We start from the raw sequence: 21,565 nt of genomic DNA on the forward strand, positions 1-21,565 counted from the left end.
TGGTGGCTCTGGTCATATAGTGTCACCCTATGCCTGGTTTGCCCCAGGGATGTGCTCAGGAAGCTGCTGTACCCACCACAGGGATGGTCACAAATGGGGTGGCCCTGGGTATAGAGGAACATGGAGACACTGGAGAGTGGTCAGTGGAGACTGACCTCACTGGGACATGGGGACAAGGAGAGGGATGGACTGGGCTGGATTTGGCCAAGGAAGGGCTGGGGGGTGTCTGAGCAGCCTTGGACCGCTGGAGCCATCCAAGTAGGATGGTGCCAAACCCTTCGGAGGTGCTGGGGCTCTGAGGTCTGGGCTGGGCACCCGGAGCAGGGTGGTCTGTCTGTCCATGGGGATTTTCAAGCCTTGACTGTAGGACAACCTTGAAGTGAAGGCCAGAGCACCTGGATGAGGCAGATCTGCTGTGAGCAGGAGGTGGGACTGGAGACCTGGGAGGTTCCTCCAGTGCAACAGCCAGTCTGGGGCTTGTCTTTACCAAACACAGATGCTACATGGGTTCTGAAGGGCTGAGCAAAGTGCAGAGTGTTGTGTCTGGGCAGGAACAACCCCAGGTTCCACTATAAGTTGGGGAATGACCTATTAGAGAGCAGCGTAGGGGAAAGGGAGCTGGGGGTCCTGGGGACAGCAGGGTGACCGTGAGCCAGCACTGGGCCCTTGTGGCCAGGAAGCCAATGGTACCTGGGCTGGGTTAGAAGGGGGTGGTCAGTAGGGCAGAGAGGTTCTCCTGCCCCTCTGCTCTGCCCTGGGGAGACCACACCTGGAATCTTGTGTCCAGTTGTGGCCCCTCAGTTCCAGCAGGACAGGGAACTGCTGCAGAGAGTCCAGCGCAGCCACCAAGATGCTGCAGGGAGTGGAGCATCTCCCGTGTGAGGAAAGGCTGAGGGAGCTGGGGCTCTGGAGCTGGACAAGAGGAGACTGAGGGGGGACTCATTCCTGGGGATCAAGATGGAAAGGGGGAGTGTCAGGAGGATGGAGCCAGGCTCTTCTGGTGACAACCAGGGACAGGACAAGGGCCAATGGGTACAAACTGGAACACAGGAGGTTCCGCTTAAAGATGAGAAGCAACTTGTTCCTGGTGAGGGTGGCAGAGCCTGGCCCAGGCTGCCCAGGGGGTTGTGGAGTCTCCTTCTGTGCAGACATTCCAACCCGCCTGGACACCTTCCTGTGTAACCTCATCTGGGTGTTCCTGCTCCATGGGGGATTGCACTGGATGAGCTTTCCAGGTCCCATCCAACCCCTCACATTCTGGGACTCTGTGAGCAAAGCTGTGCCAGGAGCTGAACCACCCCAGGTGTGGGGCTCTGCTGTGACCATGTCCTTGTGACCACTCGCTGTCCCAGCTGGAGGATAATCCCTGGCAGAGCGGCAGAAACCAGCTCAGTGAGCCAACTGGCCAATGCCTTGGTGTGCTCAGTCTGCTGGAGGAGTAACTGGTGTCTCTCGGGCAGCACGAGGGGTGGCCCGGCCACAGAGTGACCCAAGGACACGTCACTCCAGCGTGGTGGATGTGGCCAAGGCTCAAGGTGGCCAGTTGTCCTCCTCAAGGACTGGCTTGTTTCATGGCAGCGTTGCTCAGGGGAGTGCGCAGTGAGCAGTGACCTTAGCAGAGAGGGTGTTGAGAGATGAGCTGAGGATGAGGATGGGCGTCCTTCACCAAGCTTGGCCCTTCCATGGTGGGGAAGGGGGCCATGGTTGCTGTTTGTCCACTCCGTATGTTGGCCAGTGACCTACATCATAGAATCACAGAATCATTTTGGTTGGAAGAGACCCTCAAGAGTCCAACCATAACCCACCCTGTCCCTGCCCCATGTCCCTGAGAACCTCATGTCTGTCTGTCCAACCCTCCAGGGATGGTGACTCCAGCACTGCCCTGGGCAGCCTGTTCCAATGCCCCACAGCCCTTTGGGGAAGAAATTGTTCCTAATATCCAATCTAATATTGGATATTTTCTAATATCCGATTGTCATGGGTGTCCCCGCTCTTGTGGCCTGTGTGAGCTGCCATGTGGACCCTCAGGGGCCGTTCAGACCTTGGGTCAGATACACTCCCTGTCACCGAACGCAGACCCATCCTGTGGAGCCCCTGTCCCCTTTGTCACCACAGTGCGGGGACCGCGGGGGCTGGTGCCCCTGCAGAGCAGCTGCTGGTTCAGCTGACCTGCGCTTGGTGCCGCACGCTCCTCACCTCGTTTGCTGCATTTGGACTAATTACTGGAGGCAGACAAAGCCCTGAGGGCAGAGGTCGGGGCTTTGGGCGCTACCGAGACCCACCGGAGGGGATGTGGGGCTGATGGGGGCCCTGGAACCACCACAGTGTGGCCAAGGAGACAATCGGCGTTTCCCGGAGCCTGTTCCCCTGCAGCTGTGACAAAACCTGCGTGGGAGAGGCTTCCCCCCACACGCGTGTGTCAGCCCCCGTGCGTGGGTGATGCTGAGGGGTGGATGTGACCCCCAACGTGACCGTGACCCCCCAGCAGCTCCTCTGCTGCACCCAGGCTGAGATGGACCTGCTGCCCGTCCATCCTGGAGCTGCTGCAGGAGTCGGTTCATTAAGGCTCCTCAAAGCCTTGATGATAACGAGGTGAGCGGGAGGGGAGAGGGGCTGGGGTTTGTGTCCCCCGGTGATCCCTCCCCTCTGCACACCCCTGTCCTGCCTTCCCGCCCACCCCAAGTGCTGCTGGCCCCCAATTTTGCACAGAAGTGACGCAAACGAGAGCTGCTGGTAACGAGCGTGTTTTGGTGGGTTTTGGTGGCGAGGGGCCCGTTGCCGCGACTCGCTGCCGAAAACGCTCAACAGACTCCGAGCAAGGCAACCCCGGCAGCTTTGAGCTGCAGAGCTACCACCGGGCACCCAGAGCTTTTGTCACCCGTGGGTGCTGAGTCCTGTGGAGAGAAGGGAGCGGGCGCGGGGGCTGGCGGGGGGTCCGTGGGGAGGGGGGACACGTGCCCGTGTGGCTCCTTGATGCCCCGTGGAGCGGGGTTGGGTGCTGGCGCACCCAGGATCCTTCCCCTGGGTCCATCGCGGCCGTGGGAGGTGCTGGGAGGAGGAGGTGGGTGCGGTGATGCCCCCCAAAAAATGCGGGGACCCCCCGGTGCTGGCTGCCCTGGGGAGGGGCTGGAGCCCGACCTGGGGCAGCACGGGACGGGTTGAGCTGGGGTGGTGACACAAAACGGGGCAAAAAGGTTTAAAAGTGGGATGAGTCATCCTGGAGGAGGATGAGGGATGCGAACCGGGGGTGCAGGACCCCAGCTTGGTGTTTCTGGGGGCTCCAGGGCCTTCCCGGGGTGGTGGTGTCTGGGGTGAGGGGGGACGCCCAAGTGCCTCGAGTCCCCCACTGCCCCGGGGCACCGTGGTGGCCGAGCTGTGCCCCTTGTCCCCTGGTCAAACGCTGGCGGGGACTTCACGTCGCATTGGTGGGGACGCCCAGCGCTCACCTGGGGACAGTCAGCACCCCTGGGGACAGTCAGCACCCCCTGGGAACACCCAGTGCCCCATGGGGACACCCGGCCCACCTGGGGACACCCAGCACCCCTTGGGGACACCCAGCGCCTTCTGGGGCACCAAGCACCCCCTGGGGACACCCAGCGCCCCATGGGGACACCAAGCAACCCCTGAGGACACCCAGCACCCCTGGGGACACCAAGCACCCACCTGGGGACACCCAGCACCCCATGGGGACAGCCAGGACACCTGGAGACACCCAGCATCCCATGGGGCCACCAAGCACCCCCTGGGGACACCCAGCACCTTCTGGGGCACCCAGCACCCCATGGGGACACCAAGCAACCCCTGGGGACAGCCTTGAGCAGGTCCAGGAGCAGAACAGGAGGCTGATGGTCTCCAGGGCGTCCCTGTCCCACCCCCGGCCCCATTTCTGCCACAGGGGGACAGGTACTCCCTGTGCTGGTGGCACTGTTGTCACCTTGGGGCTCAGACCTCCCCCACGCCCCCCAGGACAGTCCCTGCCATGGGTGTCCCCGGCTGTGTGGGGCTGGGTGTCCCCCTCCCATGGTGCTGCACCCCCACCCCACAGTGGTGCTACAAGATCAGCAGCAGTCTATTGGGGTTTTTTCCCCTAAACCCCGTTTCGTTACCCCCAGGTGGGGAACTGGCCTTGCAGCACCCACCCGGGGGCAGCTGGGGGGCTCGGTATTGGTTGGGGGGCTTCAGTCCCAGCTGGGGGCTCTGGTAACGGCTGGGGGCTCTGGTGCTGGTTGGGGACCCTACCAGTTGGAAGCCCCAGTGCTGTCTGGAGGGGCTCTGGTACTGGCTGGGGCTCTGGGACCAGTTTGGGACTCAGTTCCACCTGGGGGGGCTCAGGATGGGGTGGGGGGTCTCCAGTCCCAGCTGGGGGCCCAGTACTGGCTGGGGGGACAGTACTGGTGTGCTGGGGTTCTGTCTGTGCTGGCTGGGGGCTGGTACTGGCTGGAGCACCCCAGTCCCAGCTGGGGGTCTGTACTGGTGTGGGGATGTCCTGGGGGGGTCAGTACTGGTTGGGGGGGTCTGGTAGTGGTGGGTCGGGGCCTTTTACTGGCTGGGGGGCTGGGTACTGGTGGGGGGTCCAGTATCAGCTGGTGAGCCCAGTGGGGGCTGGCAAGGCTCTAGTACTGGGGGGAGATGTGGTACTGGGCGGGTTTCAGCACTGGGGAGGGATGCGGTACAGGGGGCTCCGTTATGAGGGAGGGTTGTGATACTGGGGGACTCCGGTACTGGCTCGGGATGTGGTACTGGGGGGGCCTGGTACTGGGGAGAGATGTGATTGTGGTACTGGGGGGCTCCAGTATCAGGGAGGGTTGTGGTACCGGGGGGCTCCGGTACCGGGGAGAGATGTGCTGCTGAGGGGGTTCCAGTACTGGGGAGGGATTTGGTACCAGAGGGCGTCCAGAACCGGGGAGGGATGTGACACCGGGGGGGTCCGGTCCCGGGGAGGGATGCGGTACTGCTGAGGGGTCTGGTACCAGCTGGGGAGCCTGGTGGGGCTGGCGAGGCTCCGGTACCGGCTCGGGATGTGGCACCGGGGGAAATCCGTTACCAGGGCGGGATGTGACACCGAGGGGGCTCTGTTACCGGAGCGGGATGTGACATGGGGAGGGTCTCCGGTCCCGGGGCGGGATGCGACACCGGGGTCCCTGATCCCGGGCAGGAATGTGACAGCACGGTCTCCGGTGCCGGGGCGGGATGCGACAGCGGGGTCCCCGGTGCCGAGCAGGGATGCGACACCGGGATCCCCGGTGCCGAGCAGGGATGCGACAGCGGGGTCCACGGTGCCGAGCAGGGATGCGACACCGGGGTCCCCGGTGCCGAGCAGGGATGTGACAGCGGGGTCCCCGGTGCCGGGGCGGGATGTGACAGCGGGGTCCCCGGTGCCGAGCAGGGATGCGACACCGGGGTCCCCGGTGCCGAGCAGGGATGTGACAGCGGGGTCCCCGGTGCCGGGGCGGGATGTGACAGCGGGGTCCCCGGTGCCGGTCCGGGCGGTGCGGGCTCTGCAATGCCGCGGGGCTGCCAGCGGCGCTGCGGCAGCCGGGGCGGGGGGACACGGGGGGCGGAGCGGGGCGGGCGCTGCCGGTGCCGGTGGCGGCGGGCGGGGGGTGGGGGGGCAGCCGGGGGGGGCCGGTGCCGTGTGCGCGTGCAGGGGCGGCGCTCCCGGCCCGGCGGCCGCTGCTGCCCGGCCCGGGGCGCGGGGAGCGGCAGCACGGGCAGGACGGTCCCCGGCTCGGCGGGCCCGGCGCGGCCGCGCTCGGATTATGAGGGAGCCATGAGGCCGCTGCGGGGCTGGCTGCTCGCCGCGCTGCTCTCGCTCACCCCGCGGGCAGGTAGGTCCCGGTACCGCCGGCCCCGGCCCCGCCATCGCCCCGCTCCCGGTACCGCCCCGGTCGCGCTCCCGGCCCCGCCGCCGCTGCGGCTTTTTCGCTGCATCGACACATTTTTCCGCAGCGCCGCCCCGCAGCGCCCCGGGAGGGGCCGGGTCCCCCCGCACCTGCCGCCCCGCGGGCCCCACCGCCCCGACCCCCGGCCCCCGGGGTCCCCTGCCGAGGTGGCCCCACCGCAGCCTCTGATGTCCCCGCTGGGATGGTCCCCGTATCGGTGTCTCCTTGGTGTCCCCCCACGGAGATGTCCCTATAGGGCCCTCCGTGTCCCCTTGGGCTGTGTCCCGTCCAGAGGTGTCCCCACACCAGCGCTCCTGTCCCCTCAGTGTCCCCTCTGAGGGGTGTCCCCATAGAGGCTCTCCATGTCCCCTTAGGAGGTGTCCCCCTACCAGCCCCCCATGCCCCCTGGATGCCCCCTTAGGAGGTGTCCCTGTCGCAGCCCTCCATGTCCCCTTGTGTTATGTCTCCGGACTGGCTCCCTATGTCCCCTGGGTGTCCCCTCGGGATGTGTCCCCCTCCCTGCTCTCCCTGTCCCCTGGGTGTCCCCCCCCAGGATGTGCTGCCGTGCCCAGCCCCCCCCACCTCCTCCAGGTGCAATGGCGTTCACAAGTCCCCTCATGTCCCCTGGGTCCCCCGTGTCCCCTGGGTGCCCCCCTCTGGGATGTGTCTCTTTACCAGCCACCAGTGTCCCCTGCGTGTCCCCTCCAGGACGTGTCACTGTATCTGCGGCCCCCTCCATGATGTGTCCCCATACTGGTCCCCCACATCCCCTGGGCACCCCACCTTGTGCTTCCTGAGTGTCCCCTCCTGACACTCCACCACACCTGGGTGTCCCTCCCGCATCCTCCAGCCATCCACCCCGGGACATGTCCCCATACCCACCCTCCATGGCCCCTGGGTATCCCCTCCAGGACACGAATGTCCCCTTTGGGATGCAATGCCACACTTGGGTCACCCATGGACCACGTCCCCCATCCCTCTTCATCCCCAGCATCCATGTCCCCAGTTCTCATGTCCCCATCCCTCTTCATCCCCATCCCTCCTCACCCCCAGCCCCCCTGTCCCCAGCCCCTGTGTCCCCATCCCTCTTCATCCTTATCCCTCCTCATCCTCATCCCCAGCACCCATGTCCCCAGTTCTCATGTCCCCATCCCTCTTCATCCCCATCCCTCCTCACCCCCAGACCCCTGTCCCCAGCTCCTGTGTCCCCATCCCTTTTCATCCCTATTCCTCCTCACCCCCAGCACCCATGTCCCCAGTTCTCATGTCCCCAGTTCTCATGTCCCCATCCCTCTTCATCCCCATCCCTCCTCACCCCCAGCCCCCCCGTCCCCAGCCCCTGTGTCCCAATCCCTCTTCATCCCCATCCCTCCTCATCCCCAGCACCCATGTCCCCAGTCCTTATGTCCCCAGCCCTCTTCACACCCGGCCCCTATGTCCCTATCCCTCTTCGTCCCCAGCCTCCGTGTCCCCATCCCTCTTCATCCCCATCCCTCCTCATCCCCAGCCCCCGTGTCCCCATCCCTCCTCATCCCCAGCACCCATGTCCCCATCCCTCCTCATCCCCAGCACCCATGTCCCCATCTCTCCTCATCCCCAGCCCCCGTGTCCCCATCTCTCCTCATCCCCATCCCTCCTCATCCCCAGCCCCCGTGTCCCCATCCCTCCTCATCCCCAGCCCCCGTGTCCCCATCCCTCCTCATCCCCAGCACCCATGTCCCCATCCCTCCTCCCCCCAGCCCCCGTGTCCCGCCCCGCCGCGGTGACGGGTCGGTGTGGCAGGTCCCGCGGCGCAGGCCGGCTCGCTGCCGCGCAGGCCCCCCCGTGCCGGCTGGCAGGACGGGCGGGTGGCCTCCCAGGTCACCCACCCCAGCCGGCTGGTGGGACAGAGCGCGGGGGGCGAAGTGCCGAAGCACCAGCTGGACACCAGGGTCCGGAATGAGTCGGGAGGAGGAGGAGGCCCCGTAAGTGAACCAGCCCCCCCCCCCCCCTCTCTTTCTGGGGTCCCCGGCTGGGTGGGTGCCCCCCCGGCAGCTGCTGGCACCAGCCTGGCCCTCCCCAGCACACGTGTGGGCACCGGCATCCGAACCGGAGCCTCCAGCCCCTGGGGATGGTGCGGCCACCGTCCCCACAGCGGGGCACCCGTGTGCGCCCCAAAATCCCGTTAAATGTGGGTATGGGTGCGTGTGGGCGTTGGAGAGATGAAATGGGAGCGGGACGGCAGGGAGCAGGCAGAGAGCGGGCAGGGAGCGGGCAGGGAGCACCAGGGAGCAGGCAGAGAGCGGGCAGGGAGCGGGCAGGGAGCACCAGGGAGCGGGCAGGGAGCACCAGGGAGCGGGCAGGGAGCACCAGGGAGCGGGCAGGGAGAACCAGGGAGCGGGCAGGGAGCACCAGGGAGCGGGCAGGGAGCACCAGGGAGCGGGCAGGGAGCACCAGGGAGCAGGCAGAGAGCGGGCAGGGAGCGGGCAGGGAGCACCAGGGAGCGGGCAGGGAGCACCAGGGAGCGGGCAGGGAGCACCAGGGAGCGGGCAGGGAGCACCAGGGAGCAGGCAGAGAGCGGGCAGGGAGCGGGCAGGGAGCACCAGGGAGCGGGCAGGGAGCACCAGGGAGCGGGCAGGGAGCACCAGGGAGCGGGCAGGGAGCACCAGGGAGCGGGCAGGGAGCACCAGGGAGCGGGCAGGGAGCGGGCAGAGAGCAGGCAGGGAGCGGGCAGGGAGCACCAGGGAGCAGGCAGGGAGCACCAGGGAGCGGGCAGGGAGCGGGCAGGGAGCGGGCAGGGAGCGGGCAGAGAGCAGGCAGGGAGCGGGCAGGGAGCAGGCAGGGAGCGGGCAGGGAGCACCAGGGAGCGGGCAGGGAGGCAGCAGACAGGGCTCCTGCGGAATGAGCGGGTTCCTGGCTCCCCAGGCCACACGGGAGCAGCCCCGCGTGTCCCACCCGCTGCTGTCCCCAAACCGCAGCCGTTGTCCCCCCTCACCCGCACCGGCCGTGACCTTCACCCCGGGCAGGCGGCCGCCTTGCCCAGCTTTTCGGGAGCCGGCACCCGCGTCCCGCCCGGCACGGGGAGGGGTTGGTGCTTTCAAAGAGGCGCTGGCGGCTGCGGCGGCCGGCGCGCATCGATCCCCCGTCCGCGCCGGATAAAAGGCGAAATAATGAGCTGCAATTGCCACAAAGGTGATTTAAACCCAGCATTAAGTAAAACCACCGGACGCCGGGAAATGCCGGGGCGGCGGGGCCGCTGCCGGCCTGGCGGGTTTTCGGGAGGTGTTAAGCCGGGACGTGGCGGGGGATGGAGCGGCTGCGAGCCCGGGGGCTCCGGGTCGGCACCAGAAAAGCCCCGGGAGCCGCTGGACACGGATCTGGCTGGGACGGGCTCTCCCCAGGGTGCTGCGCGGTGGCAAAGTCCTTGTCCCCCTGTCACCGTCCCGAGCGGCACCCCGGGCCCGGCGAGGGGACAGGACCGCCGGGAGGGGACAGGGCCCCCCGGGAGGGGACAGGCCCACGGGAGGGGACAGGACCCCCGGGAGGGGACAGGCCCACGGGAGGGGTCAGGACCCCGGGAGGGGACAGGACCCCCGGGAGGTGACAGGGACCCCCGGGAGGGGACAGGACCCCCGGGAGATGACAGGGACCCCCGGGAGGGGACAGGACCCCTGGGTGGGGACAGGACCCCCGGGAGGGGACAGGACCCCGGGAGGGGACAGCGCCCGCTGGGAGGGGACAGGACCCCCGGGAGGGGACAGGACCCCGGGAGGGGACAGGACCCCCGGGAGGTGACAGGACCCCGGGAGGTGACAGGACCCCGGGAGGTGACAGGGCCCCGGGAGGGGACAGGACCCCGGGAGGGGACAGGACCCCCGGGAGGGGACAGGACCCCGGGAGGGGTCAGGCCGCTGGCGCTGGGCGCTCACCCGTGCGGCGGGTCCGCCGGGTCTCGGGCGCCGCAGAGCGCGGCCGCTGCCGCCGGAATCGGGTCAGGAGCGGCGGCGCAGCCGGGGGGCAGCGCTCCAGCGGCCCCCAGCGCGGCTCCCGCCGGGGCGGGCGATGGGCCGCGGGGGCCGTCCCGGCACTGCCGGAGTGAGGATTTTGGTGCAAAAAACCCCAGTATTTTCTTTTATGTTGAATTTTTGCGGCTTAAAAATAGAAGTACACCTTTAGAGGCTGCGTATTAGGCTGGGGTTTTTAATGATTTTCATTTGTAATTTCCGTGGGGCGGCTGGCGCGGGGGGCGCTGACGGCTCCGTCTCTCTGCAGGGGCTGCACCTGGCACAGGTGAGCTTCGTGGTGCACGCCTTCGGCTCGGCCTTCACCCTGGACCTGCGCCTGAACCAGTGAGAGCACGGGGGTCCCAGCGGGGTGGGGACACCCGCCGTGGGGCTGGGGACACCTGCCGTGGGGCTGGGGATACCTGCTGTGGGGCTGGGGACACCTGCCGTGGGGCTGGGGATACCTGCTGTGGGGCTAGGGACATCAGCTGTGGGGTTGGAGACATCAGCTCTGGGGATGGGGACATCCACTGGGGTTGGGGACACCCGCTGTGGGGATGGGGACAACCGCGTGGGGTTGGGGACACCCGCCATGGGGCTGGGGACACCTGCTGTGGGGCTGGGGACACCCACTGTGGGGCTGGGGACACTGTGGGGATGGGGACACCCGCTGTGGGGATGGGGACACTGTGGGGCTGGGGACACCCACGTGGGGCTGGGAACACTCACCGTGGGGCTGGAGACACCCACTGTGGGGCTGCTGCTGTTCCACCAGCAGCAGGAGGGGGTGGTGAGGCCGGGGGTCCCTGGGATGGGGTGGGTTGTGCAGGGTCATCCCAGCTCATTGGGCTGCAGGTCTGGGCAGAAGGGCTCGTGGGGTCCCATGCCGGGTGATGCCCCGTGCGTGGGTGGGTGAACCACGAGGTGCTGCTGATGGGTGCTGCCGCCTCCCTCCTCCTCCTCTTCCTCCTCCTCCTCCTCTTCCTCCCCACCCCGCGGCCTCTCACCCCCGCTCCCCACAGCCACCTCATCGCCTCCCACTACGTGGAGCGACACGTCGGCGTGGGCAGCAACGGCAGCCACAGCACGGTGAGCTGCATGCCGCGCCGTGCCACGCCAAACCGTCACACCGCGCCAAACCTTCACACTGTGCCAAACTGTCACACTGTGCCATGCTGTACCGTGCCATGATGTGTCACACTGTGCCGTGCTGGACTGTGCCGTACTGCGCCATGCCGTGCCACTCTCTGTCACACGGTGCCACTCTCTGTCACACCGTGCCGTGCCAGCTCTGGGGTTGCGGTGGCAGATTTCTCAGTCCAGCAGAGGTCCAGGATCAGATGCCAGCAGCTCAGCATCTCCACCCCGCCTTGTCTTGGGGTGTCCTGTGCCCCTGGGGTCCCCCAGCCCCTGCGGTGCCCAGCCCATGCATTGGGGTGCTGCTCCATGGGTGATGGGGGGATCCACCTCCTGTGGGTGCTGCCCAGGGTGTCTCAGCAAGTGCTGCCTGCCCTGCCTGGGTGACAAATGCACCCCAGGGGTGACAGGCAGCGAACCCCAAAGCCCCCAGTGCAGGCGCCCGGGGATGGTGGGGGGACGCGCGGGGACGCGGGGCAGCGTGCGGGGGCTCAGCGCCTGTCCCCCCGGGCAGGGCGCGGGGGAGCACTGCTACTACCAGGGCCGGCTCCGGGGGCAGCCCCGCTCCTTCGCCGCTCTCTCCAGCTGCCACGGCCTGCAGTGAGTACCCACAGCCGGCGGGACGCGGGGCGGGGGCTGCACCCCTGCGCCCCATCACCCCCGTCTCCCTTTGCAGCGGCATGTTCTCGGACGGCCGAGCCACCTACCTGATCGAGCCCCAGGCGGGCGCCGAGCACGGGCAGGTGAGCGGTGGCGCCTGCGCTGTCCCTGCCTCAGTTTCCCCACTGCAGCCCAATGGCTGCAGCTCAAGGACAGCCATGGGGACGTGGCTGTCCCCACTCCACGCTGTCACATCCACGTGTGGCCGTGACATTCGTCTCCTCACGGCAGGGCCTGCGACCACACGTCGTCCAGCGTGTCCCCAGCTGTGCCCAACCGGGTGAGCCTTTGTGTGGAGCCAGCGCTCATCCCCAAGAACTGGTGACAGTGGTCTTGGTGGCCCCGTGTCCTATGCCCTGTCACCTCTGTCCCTTCCCTCCAGGCTGCCTCTTCCCTGCGCTGAACCAGCACCTCGCGGGCGGGTTACCAAAGCTGCGGCGGCGGCGGCAGGTGAGCGGGGACACCGGGAAGGGACGGGGGACAAGGACACTTGACCCTCGTTGGCCTCTGAGTGCCACTCACCCACGGTGCAGCTGGGCTGGTCGGTGGGTGCTGGGGACACATTGGCAGGACACGGGCTCAGGGATGCTCCGCAGCGCCGGTGACACTGCAACCCATCCCCAAGCCCACCCAGCTGGGTCCTCCAGTCCGTGCACCCCAAATACCCCTGGGGGGGTCACAGGCAGCCACAAGAGGGGTGACAGCCCTGTCCTTGTCCCCTGGCGGGCGCATGTCACCCTGCGCTCCCACCCAGGTCCGCCGGGCCCAGCACACGGTTCACAGCGAGACCAAGTACATCGAGCTGGCTGTGGTGAACGACCATCGGCTGGTAAACGGGGGGTCCTGCGGGTGGGGTGGGGGTCACGGTGACCCCCTCCAGCCCAACCTGTCCCCTGCTGCCCCCTCAGTTCCTGCAGCTCCGCAAGTCTGTGGTTCTCACCAGCAACTTCGCCAAGTCCGTGGTCAACCTGGCTGACATGGTGAGAGGGTTTGGCTCCCGGGGGGCTGGTCCCCAGGGGATTTGTCCCGCAGGGGACTGTCCCCACTGGTGGGTTTGGCTCCAGGAGGGTGGCCCCTGGTGGGCTTGTCCATGGAGGGGCTGGTCCCCAGCACATGATGGGTTTGTCCCAGTACTTGGTGGGTTTGTCCCTGGTGGCTTTGTCCCTAATGCCATTTGTCCCTGTGGGGCTTGTCCCTCATACCCGATGGGTTTGCCCCTGGGGGGATTGTCCCCATCACCTGGTGGGCTCATCACCACAGGGTTTATCCCCAGCTCCTGGTGGCTTTGAATTGCAGGGAACTGTCCCCAGCACTGGTGGGTTTGTCCCCAGGGTTTTAGTCCCCAGCACTTGGTGGGTCTGTCCCTGGGGGAGCTTTGGGTGTGGGACCTGATGGGTTAGTCCCTGGTACCTGGTGGGTTTGTCCCTGGGGACATTGTCCGCAGCTCCTGGTGAGTTTGTCCCCAGGGGTTTGTCCTTGGCACCTGTGGGTCTGTCCCTGGGGGACGTTCATCCCCAGCACCATCCCCTTGTCCCTGCAGATCTACAAGGAGCAGCTCAACACCCGCATCGTGCTGGTGGCCATGGAGACGTGGGCCTCGGAGGACCGGATCCACGTGGGGGAGGACTCCCTGGAGACCCTCAACGAGTTCGTCAAGTACCGGCGCGAGGGGCTGGCGGAGCAGAGTGACACCGTCCACCTCTTCTCGTGAGCACCGCGGCCGCGTCACCTCCCCGGGGCCGGGCGCCGCTGTCCCCTGTCCCCACCATCCTCTTCCTCACAGGGGTCGGACGTTTCAGAGCAGCCGCAGCGGCGCCGCCTTCGTTGGGGGCATCTGCTCACCCACCCGTGCCGGGGGCGTCAACGAGGTGGGTGCTGTGAACCCGCCAGGAGAGCGGGCCGGGGACAGGCGGGTCCCTGCGGTGACAGCCCCGTCCCTCCCGTGCAGTACGGCAACGTGGCGTTCATGGCGGTGACGCTGGTGCAGACGCTGGGGCAGAACGTGGGCATGATGTGGAACAAGCACCACACGGCAGCAGGTACCCGGCACCCCCGGCAGCGGGATGGGGACAATGAGGGGACCCTGCGGTGCCACCGAGCTGGCGGTGGGACAGCCGGCACCCAGCCCCTGTCCTCTCTCCCAGGGGACTGCCGCTGTCCGGACCCGTGGCTGGGCTGTATCATGGAGGACACAGGGTGGGTGCCCGCTCGGGGTGGCGCTGCCACCGTCCCCCGCGCGCCCCGCGTCACCGCAGCCAGCGGGGACGTCGCCGAAGGCCCTGCCCTGTGTTGGGTGACAGCCGTGCCCGGCGGGGTGGCACAGGGGGGGTGATGGTGGCCCCCGCCCCGCAGGTACCACCTCCCGCACAAGTTCTCCCGCTGCAGCATCGATGAGTACAACCAGTTCCTGCAGGACGGCGGCGGCAGCTGCCTCTTCAACAAACCCCTCAAGGTAACTGCCCCATGACCCCCCCGCGGTGACCGTCACAGAGCGGGGAGCGATGTCCCAGAGGTGGCTCTCAGGGTCCCTTGGGCTCGCGGTCCCCCCAGCCCCTGCCATGTCCAAGGTCACAGGGCTGGTGTCAAACCCAGTGGGGAACAGAGTCAGCCCCTCGCCCTTGATGGCAAAACACAATCAGTTTGGGGGTCCTGCTGTCCTCCTGGGGATGTGATTCCCAAAAAGAAGGGACTTGCCACAGCACCCGGCTTGGGGACCCCCTCGCAGAGCTCTTGTCCCCCTTCTCCTTGGTCCCAACAGCTCCTGGACCCTCCGGAGTGTGGCAACGGCTTCGTGGAGGCGGGCGAGGAGTGCGACTGCGGCACGCTGGCGGTGAGCGGGGCCGGGGGGTGACGTTCGGTGACGTGCGGTGCTGGGGGTGACGCGGTGCTGAGTGCTGTCCCGGCAGGAGTGCGCCAAGAGCGGGGGCAACTGCTGCAAGAAGTGCACGCTGACCCACGACGCCATGTGCAGCGACGGGCTGTGCTGCAAGGGCTGCAAGGTGAGGGGTTGGGGGGCCGAGCCGCTGTCCCCACGCTGCGGTGCTGTGCCGGGTCCTGTGCCGCGGTCCTGTGCCGGGGGTCCTGACGCTGGTCCCCTGGTGCAGTATGAGCCGCGCGGCGTGTCCTGCCGAGAGGCCGTGAACGAGTGTGACATCCCTGAGACCTGCACCGGGGACTCCAGCCAGGTGAGCCGGGCTGTGGGGGGACACGGGGGGGACACGCCGTGGGGCTGTGTGGTGTCACCTGTCCTCTGTGTCCTCCCCAGTGTCCCCCCAACCTCCACAAGCTGGATGGGTACTTCTGCGAAAACGAGCAGGTGAGTCCAGCCCGGCGTGGTGGGACACGGCCATGGGGCTTGGGCATGTCCCATGGGGCTCCAGCATGTCCTGTGGGGCTCGGGCATGTCCCATGGGGCTTGGGCAAGTCCCGTGGGGCTCCAGCATGTCCTGTGGGGCTCGGGCATGTCCCATGGGGCTTGGGCACATCCCGTGGGGCTCCAGCATGTCCTGTGGGGCTCAGGCATGTCCCATGGGGCTTGGGCAAGTTCCATGGGGCTCCAGCATGTCCTGTGGGACTCCAGCATGTCCTGTGGAGTTCGGGCACGTCCAGTGAGCTCGGGCACGTCCCCAGGTTGGACACATCCCTGTGGGCTCAGGCACATCCCGTGGGGCTGTGACGCGCCCCTGTGGGCTCCGGCAGATCCCCACGTGCTCTGGCACATCCCATGGGACTCATGTATGTCTCCATGGAGCCTGGGGACATCCCCTGGGCTTGGACACGTCCCTTGGGCTCCAGCAGGTCCCTGTGGGCTCCAGTGTCCCGGTGCTTGGCCATGTTGGCAGTTGCAGCCACGGCCGAGCCTGCACACGTAGCCAGGGGTTTGGGGCGACCTGGATCCCCAGCAGCCATGGTCCATGAGCCCTCCCTGGGCACTGGTTCATCGTCCCCATGCTGTGCGAGCCGGGCTGTGGTCCCCGTGCCACCCGCCTCCCCGTGAGCGTGTGGCCTTGGCCCCTGGACCTGGTCACTTTTCCTGCCCATGTGCTGCTGCCCTGTGCAAACACACCCGCAGTGACGGGCCCCACCGGCCGCCCTCGGCCGTGCACACTGGCAGCTGTGGCTGCGCAAACCTGCCACGTGCACCATGGAACCTGCCACGTGCACCGTGAAACCTGCCACGTGTACCGTGCAAAACTCCCACATGCACCGTGAAACCTGCCACATGCACCGTGTAAACCTGCCACATGCACTGTGCAAAACTCCCACATGCACCGTGGAACCTGCCACATGTACCGTGTAAACCTGCCACATGCACTGTGCAAAACTCCTATGTGCACTGTGTAAACCTGCCACATGCACCGTGCAAAACTCCCACATACACCGTGCAAAACTCCCACATACACCATGAAACCTGCCACATGTACCGTGTAAACCTGCCACATGCACCATGCAAAACTCCCACATGCACCATGAAACCTGCCACGTGCATTGTGTAAACCTGCCACATGCACCGTGCAAAACTCCTATGGGCACTGTGTAAACCTGCCATATGCACCGTGCAAAGCTCCTGTGGGCACTGTGTAAACCTGCCACGTGCACCGTGCAAAACTCCTATGTGCACCGTGCAAAACTCCCACGTGCACCATGCTTGGGGCCCCATCCCGTGGCTCCCTGGTCCCTGCAAACCTGTCCCCTGCCCGTGCACGGTGGGGTGGTGGCCCCAGGGCCAAGCATGTGTGTGGTGGGGGGGTCATTGTCCCCCTCCCCAGCCCCGTCACCCCCTCCCTGCTCCCCAGGGCCGGTGCTACGGTGGGCGCTGCAAAACCAGAGACCGGCAATGCAACGCGCTGTGGGGCCGCGGTGAGTGCCAGCCCTGGGGGGCTCTGCCAGGGCCAGGGGGGGACAGCAGGTGACAAGCGGGTGACACCGGTTTTCTCGCAGGCTCGGCTGAGCGCTTCTGCTACGAGAAGCTGAACGTGGAGGGCACCGAGAGGGGCAACTGCGGGCGCGAGGGCGCGGGCTGGCTGCAGTGCAACAAGCAGTGAGTGACCCCGTCCCCCGTGTCCCCTCCCCGGTGCCACCCGCCCGCGCCGCTGATGCCACCGCTGCCTCGCAGGGACGTGCTCTGCGGCTTCCTCCTCTGCGCCAACATCTCGGGCGCGCCGCGGCTGGGCGAGCTCAGCGGCGAGATCGCCACCACCACCTTCTTCCACCAGAACCGCTACGTGGACTGCAGGTGGGTGCTGGTGCCGTGGGGACAGGGACGTCCCCGGGCCGCGCGGGGTCCCGGTGTCACCCGTTGTCGCACAGGGGAGGCCACGTGCAGCTGGTGGATGGCTCGGACCTGAGCTACGTGGAGGACGGGACGCCCTGCGGGCCCGGCATGTTGTGTCTCGACCACAAATGCCTTCCAGCCAGCGCCTTTAACTTCAGCTCCTGCCCCGGCAGCTGGGACGGGAAGATCTGCTTCGACCATGGGGTGAGGGACACAGCTGGGGACAAAGGGGACAAGGGGGGCGTCACGGCAGCAGGGCGTGACACTGTCCCCTCGCAGGTTTGCAGCAACGAGGGCAAGTGCATCTGCCGGACAGAGTGGACGGGGAAGGACTGCAGCGTGTACGACCCCATCCCCGAGCCGAAGCCGACGGGGGAGACCGAGCGATACAAGGGTCCGTGTGCCCCGTGGCGGGAGGTCCCCAAGTCCCAGTCCCACGGGCTGGGGTGTCCCACTTTGTCCCTACCCACCCCCAGGGTGGCTGGTGCCACCATCCCCCCGGTGTCACCATCCTCCCAGTGCCACCATCCCCCCGGTGTCACCATCCCCCCAGTGTCACCATCCTCCCAGTGCCACCATCCTCCTGGTGCCACCATCCCCCCAGTGCCACCATCCCCCCGGTGTCACCATCCCCCCGGTGTCACCATCCTCCCAGTGCCACCATCCCTATGGTGTCACCATCCCCCCAGTGTCACCATCCTCCCAGTGCCACCATCCTCCTGGTGCCACCATCCCCCCAGTGTCACTATCCCCCCGGTGTCACCATCCCCCCGGTGCTACCATACCCCCAGTGTCACCATCCTTCCAGTGCCACCATCCCCCCGGTGTCACCATCCTCCTGGTGCCACCATCCCCCTGGTGTCACCATCCCTCTGGTGTCACCATCCCCCCGGTGTCACCATCCCCCTGGTGTCACCATCCACCCAGTGTCACCATCCTTCCAGTGCCACCATCCCCCCGGTGTCACCATCCTCCTGGTGCCACCATCCCCCTGGTGTCACCATCCCTCTGGTGTCACCATCCCCCCGGTGTCACCGTCCCCCTGGTGTCACCATCCCTCAGTGCCGCGGCTCAGCTGGGCACCGCTGGGTCTTGTCCCCCCTTCAGGTCCCCGCAGTGCTGGGGCCGTGTCCTTGTGTCCCCCTCGCGCCACTGACGTGTGTCCCTGTCCCCTCCTCCCTGTCCCCTCTGTCACAGGTCCCAGTGGCACCAATATCATTATCGGCTCCATCGCGGGGGCCGTGCTGGTGGCTGCCATCGTCCTGGGGGGGACAGGCTGGGGATTTAAGTAAGCGGCCACCGCATGGCTCGTCCCCTCTGCTGCTGTCACTGGCCATGTCCCCCCCATGCATTGTCACCATGCCAGGGCCAGGTCTCTGCCCTCTTGAGGACACCTCGGCCACCCCCTCACCAAGTCGGGTGTCACTTTCATTGTGGTCCCCTGGGGGTGGGGGATGCCTGGTCCCCATGTCCCTGCCTGGTCCCCATGTCCCTGCCTGGTCCCCGTGTCCCTGCCTGCATGTGGCATTGGGAGGGGTCACTGTCACCTTGCTCAACCCTGGCCACGTCTGTCCCCACGCATGGGGTGGGGGGTGTGTGCACGTCTGCTGCCTGTAGGCCCGGGGACACAGTGGGGGACACAGTGGGGGACACGGCGGGGACAGGGGGGTGGCACTAACGCTCCTCTCCTCTCCCCCCGCCACCCCCCCAAGGAACATCCGCCGCGGAAGGTACGACCCGGCGCAGCAGGGAGTGTAACCACCCCCCCCGTCATCTCCTCCTGGTCACCGTCACTGTCACCGTCACCGTCCGGCAGCCTGACGGCGTGGGAGCCCCGCTCGGGCCGTCTGTCCGTGTCGCTGTGTGTCCGGCCGTGCTGTCTCCATCTCTGTGCCCCCCCCAGCTCTAAAGAGGCGGCGGGTTGGGGGGGGGCCCGGCAGCAGCCCCCCCCGTGCTGGCTCTTTTCGGCTCAGTGTCCCCCCATGTGTCCCCCCAGTGTCACCGTCCCCCACTAAACGCACCCCCACTTCTGTGTTGCAGGTCCGGGGGGGCCTGAGCGGGGCCGCTTTGCCCCCCACACCCCCCCGCCAGCGCCTCATTAACAGCAATTAAACGGGGAGAGTGCAGCCGAGGAGGAGAGCGGGGGGGGCACCCGGCCCCCCACCCCGACCCCCACCTCACCGCCATGAATGTACGGGCACCCCCGGCCCCCCAGCACTGGGATGAATGTACCTGTGAGGGTGAGAGGGACCCCCAGCCCCGCATCCCCCCCATCCTTCCAGCATCTTCCAGCTTTGGGGCCTGAGGCCCTCAAACGGCAGCCCAGTATAGCCCAGTATAGCCCAGTACCCCCAGTGCAGGGCCGTGTGACCCCCCACTCCAGGTACCACATCCTGGGGGGCCAGGTCTGCACCCCCAGATGTCCCCACCCCAATATCATCTCCCCCACCATGTCAAGGCCACATGTCCCCGATGTCCCCAGCAGTGGGGACGGGCACCCATGGGTGCCAGGCTCTCACCCTGGGGCCGCTGCAGCCCAAACTGGTGGCACTGGGGCAGGTGACAGCAGGGCCCACCCTGGGGCTGGGGACAGGGTGAGTCCCGGCCGGTGGCGCTTAGGGCTGAGTGGCACGTGCTGTGTCCCCCCCATCCCCATGGCAGGTGGGTGGGAAGTGTCACCTCGTCCCTGTGGCACATGTCACCCCACGGGGTGGCTCCATGGGGCCACCCAACCCACACGGGCCCCTTCCACCACCGGTGACACTCAGCATTGTAGGGGGGACACCGCTGGTGACACTCAGCGGGAGATGACAACCTGTGTCACCTCCATCCCCTCCCTCACCCAGTATCCCCACATGCCACCATGTCCTTTTGCTGTGGGGGTGACCGAGGTGTCCCCAAGGCCAGCCAGGGCCAAGGACACGGTGGCCTCAGTGTTGTGTGACAGCCCAGCTGGGCGCCTGCAGCACCCATGGGTGCCTTGGCTGTGGTGTCACCACACAGGGGACAGGCCAGCAGCGTGCCAGGGCGTCGGGAGGTGACCGCAGGACATGGGGTGGCTGGGTGTCCCCAGGCTTGGCTGGGTGGCTCCTTGCATGACATCAGTGATGGGCTGGGGGACACAGGGACCTGGGGCCACCATGTGCACAGGGGAGTCTGGACCAATGCGCTCACCCCCCACCCACAGTCACCACAATGTCCCCACAGCTGTCACGGCCACAGTGCCGGGGTTGTCCCTGCGGTGAGGGGACACCCCTGTTTCAGAGCAAGAAGCCACCGTTGTCACTGGGTATGGGGACATTATTATTATATATATATAAATATTGGGGTTTTCTTAATGATTTTAATGCTGTAAGGTCAAGCGGTGCCACTGGTGCCGCTGCGGCCGCGCCGGGGAGGGCCCATGGCCAGGACAGGGGGGGTCCCCAGTGCTTCCAGAGCCCCCCAGGACCCCCAGCGGGCTGCGCCCATGGGCCCCGTCCGGCACACGGTGGGGGACAAGCACACCGGGGCGGTGACAAACCCCCGCCCCGCCACCTCCCCGCCAGCCGCTCGCCACCCGCACCGCTCGCTCCGCGCCACCGGGACGGGCCCCTGGCGTGGGCCGGGGGCTCCGGCGCCCCCCGAAACGCCCGCGCCCCGTCCCCTGCTTTGCACGCGCTGGGGACGCGCCGGAGCTGCCGATGCCGGAGCCGCCGCAGGTTCCTCACTCGGCCCCGGGATCCTCCTGCAATGTCGCAGAATTTATTTACAATAAAGATTTGGAAAAGGACGGGGGTCCTGCCTTCCTCGGAGCGGGGACACGGCACGGGGCCGGCACCGGTTGCCCCGGTGGCACCGTGAGGATGCTCCGGTCCCTGTCCCCTCCGCCTCATCCCACCGACACCCTCCTCGTGTCCCTCACTGCGCCCTGGCCTGTCCCCAAGGGCTGGGACTCTCCTGACTTGTCTGAGTGGGGATCCTGCCGTATGGAGACGATGGCACATGGCGAGTGCCACCGCGCTGTCCCTGGGGACCCTGCCTCGCCGCGGTGACACGTGGCTGCTCCACGTCCTGCTCAGTCCTGCACCTGCCCCAGTGCGAGGACACGGCTCCGTCCCTGTCCCACCAGCCACACCAGTCACTGTCCCAGCATGGGGATGTTGCACATCTGTGGGACACAAGAGTCGTTACTGCCCCACTGCAGGGACACGCGGGCAGGTCCCTGTCCCCAGGGGACACCCTGGGCTGGGTGAGCTCTGCACAGGGTTCTGGCTTCACAGAGGGGTGAGCAACCCTCAGCAGATGTCCCCAACTGCCCATGGGGACCAGGGATGGGTCCCCACTCCCAGAGGGACCCACAGGGACATGCCATCTTGACATGGGGCCAGCCCAGGCCAAGCTTAGCCAGGCCTGGTGTGGTAAAGCTCAGCTCAACTGGACCAACCGGCAGAGCCAGAGTCCCACTTGGCACAGCCAGACCAACCAGCACATCAGCTGGAGAACAGGAGCTGAGGGGAGACCTTCTGATCTCTGAACTGCCTGAAAGGAGCTTGGAGCCAGGGGGGTCGGGCTCTGCTCCCCAGGAACAAGCGCCAGGAGCAGAGGAAACGGCCTCAAGTTGCGCCAGGGGAGGTTGAGGTTGGATC

The 21,565-nt window shown here is 66.9% G+C and overlaps 1 protein-coding gene across 1 annotated transcript; it reads left to right on the forward strand.

Annotated features, from left to right (window-relative positions):
* Positions 1-10,943: 10,943 nt before the first annotated feature.
* ADAM11 (ADAM metallopeptidase domain 11) lies at positions 10,944-18,229 on the forward strand (the record flags this gene model as incomplete). The annotated part of the gene is made up of 22 exons (XM_082070997.1): positions 10,944-10,954; positions 11,517-11,602; positions 11,679-11,745; positions 11,894-11,942; positions 12,045-12,112; positions 12,417-12,491; positions 12,571-12,642; positions 13,203-13,369; positions 13,446-13,530; positions 13,611-13,701; positions 13,807-13,858; positions 14,015-14,114; positions 14,421-14,492; positions 14,569-14,661; positions 14,767-14,847; positions 14,928-14,978; positions 16,459-16,522; positions 16,604-16,703; positions 16,779-16,898; positions 16,973-17,141; positions 17,217-17,331; positions 18,135-18,229. Exons 3-22 carry the CDS (start codon positions 11,683-11,685, stop codon positions 18,227-18,229), a joined length of 1,782 nt encoding a protein of 593 aa, XP_081927123.1. The 5' UTR covers positions 10,944-10,954; positions 11,517-11,602; positions 11,679-11,682.
* Positions 18,230-21,565: the final 3,336 nt, after the last annotated feature.

This window comes from Streptopelia decaocto (genome assembly GCF_964273445.1).
Source record: "Streptopelia decaocto genome assembly, chromosome: 22".
Lineage (NCBI taxonomy): Eukaryota > Metazoa > Chordata > Aves > Columbiformes > Columbidae > Streptopelia > Streptopelia decaocto.